At 34.8% G+C, this 2,127-nt stretch overlaps 1 protein-coding gene across 1 annotated transcript; it reads right to left on the minus strand.

Moving 5' to 3' along the window:
- Positions 1-880: 880 nt before the first annotated feature.
- Positions 881-1,848, minus strand: LOC131600039 (seed lectin-like). The gene has a single exon (XM_058872272.1). The coding sequence runs from the start codon at positions 1,831-1,833 to the stop codon at positions 1,000-1,002; it is 834 nt and encodes a 277-aa protein (XP_058728255.1). The 5' UTR covers positions 1,834-1,848; the 3' UTR covers positions 881-999.
- Between the last annotated feature and the right edge of the window lie 279 nt (positions 1,849-2,127).

The following is a 2,127-nucleotide window of genomic DNA, read 5'->3' on the forward strand; positions in this document are numbered from 1 at the left end:
GAAAAACTAAAGCGCAACTAGACGAGGAAAATCCAAACCTCTACCATCATCTTTCAATAACTGCTTCCAATGAGGAGAACACTCTTCAAAAGAGGCGTATCTCTCATTCATATAAATATCACTCTTAGCAATCATGTCTGCACAACGATTCTCTTTTCTATAGATATGACTCAACTCAACATCCTAGTCCATCTCCATCAGATATTTAATCTTATGAATCAACGCTCTACCAATATGATTCCCTATAGTAGTATTTTCCACACTCCTAACAACCTATATAAAATCAACATTTATTTCGATGGCCCGCATCCCTAACTTTCTAGCGAGCATCAAACCTTCAAACATCCCCCACAATTCTTCCATAATCACATTACAAATTCCCAAGTCTTTTACAAATCTGCCCAAAAACACACCTTCATCATTCCTGATTATACCACCACACCCCGCTTTACTATCCTTCATACACGCTCCATCCGCGTTCAATTTAACCCACCCTCGCTTAGGTGGCTTCCAGCTAATATACCAGATTTCTCTAGTATGAACTTTCACTATATCTTGTGGCACTCGTACAATTTTGATAATTCTTTTTTATCATTTCAATTTTTATAGCTATAAGTTATTATAAAATATAAAACAAAATAAAATAACTTTCTTATATTACCATAAGTTGATCTTATGATTGAATTAAATTATAATCATTTTTTATTATTTTTTGTTCTTTTTGCAAAAACTTTATAACATAAAATACAAAATACTAGTTTTTGCAACTTATAGAGACTAAAAATGAGTTAGAGAGATATTTATAGAGAGACAGATTTAGATATATATTAGTTTGATAAATCACTTATGATCCATTAACAATAGTGAAGTGAAACAAATATAATATGGAACTCAAACACAGCATTCAATGAAAAATAACATTATTATTACAAGATGGATTTTATATAAACCAGTTTAACCATTGTTGCAGGTCTTATTTTTTAAGCCAGGCACAAGAGATTACACAGAACTACGAAGCACATTGTCGTTGTCCAAATTGGACTGAAAAGACCAAGAAAGAATATCATGAGTCTCAACCAAGCCTTCAGAAACACCGGTGGAAGCTGAGAAACCAACCCTCACAAACTCAGGAAGAGTTTCCCTCAAATCAGTAACAGTGGAAACAATATAACTTGTTTGACGGAAAGGGAAAACCAAAGAAGCAGACAAAGTTTTAGTGGAAGCCTCATAGGTTATAAAAGCATTGGCTTCTTGGCCATTAACCAAAGCAAAAGAGGTAGTTTTAACTGAATCGATAGAGTTTATATCAATACCAATATGTCTACCTTGTGGATCCCATTCCTTATTGAAAAAAGTGTCGAATTCAACCGCAACAATTTGGCTAGATTTATCGACATTTTTGTCTTTGAAAAGTCCTAGGAATCCACCGGGTTTTTGCGGGTGAGTATCCACCGGGGCAAGGAAGAATGCGAGGCCATCAGCAGCTTTGAGTCTGTCTGGTGCTTTGAGGACAAAGGAAAAGGAAGTGGTGAAACTTGCAAGGTTGCCGGTGGCGTTGTCGTGAATGCGAATAGGTGAAGCATATAGGGCACGGCCAAGAGAGTTTGAGACTGGGTTTCCAGTTTCGACTTTTGTGAGTTCTAATATCCCTGTTGGCTTAACAGCTGCATCACCTTGTAAGATGAGGTTTTTTTGGTTTGGGTTGAACTTCGTGAAGGAAAAGGAAATGGATTCAGTTGAGTTAACATTGTTGACTAACAAAAGGAAGAAAGTTAAAGAAAATAGTATGACAAGAGAGAAAGACTTTTGGACTTGGAAATTATTGGTTGCCATCTTTTTCTGAATTCAATTGTGATACTGCAAAAGTAGAGATATCTTCTTACGTATTTATAGCGCCAAATATCACCCCTCATTAAATTCTTACACCAATATCTTCTAATTCTATTTTCTATGTATGAATTTCTTAAAACGGTATAAGGATGACCGTCAAAAACTATTCAAAATTAAAAGGTTACAAAAAATGAAAATTGATTCTGTAATTCTGTAATTAGAATTTAAAAGCTACAAAATATGAAAATTGATCCTTATAGTGTGGCTCAAATGCAACCTTTTCATTCGTAAACAAGC

The sequence above is a fragment of the Vicia villosa genome, linkage group LG4 (assembly GCF_029867415.1).
Source record: "Vicia villosa cultivar HV-30 ecotype Madison, WI linkage group LG4, Vvil1.0, whole genome shotgun sequence".
Lineage (NCBI taxonomy): Eukaryota > Viridiplantae > Streptophyta > Magnoliopsida > Fabales > Fabaceae > Vicia > Vicia villosa.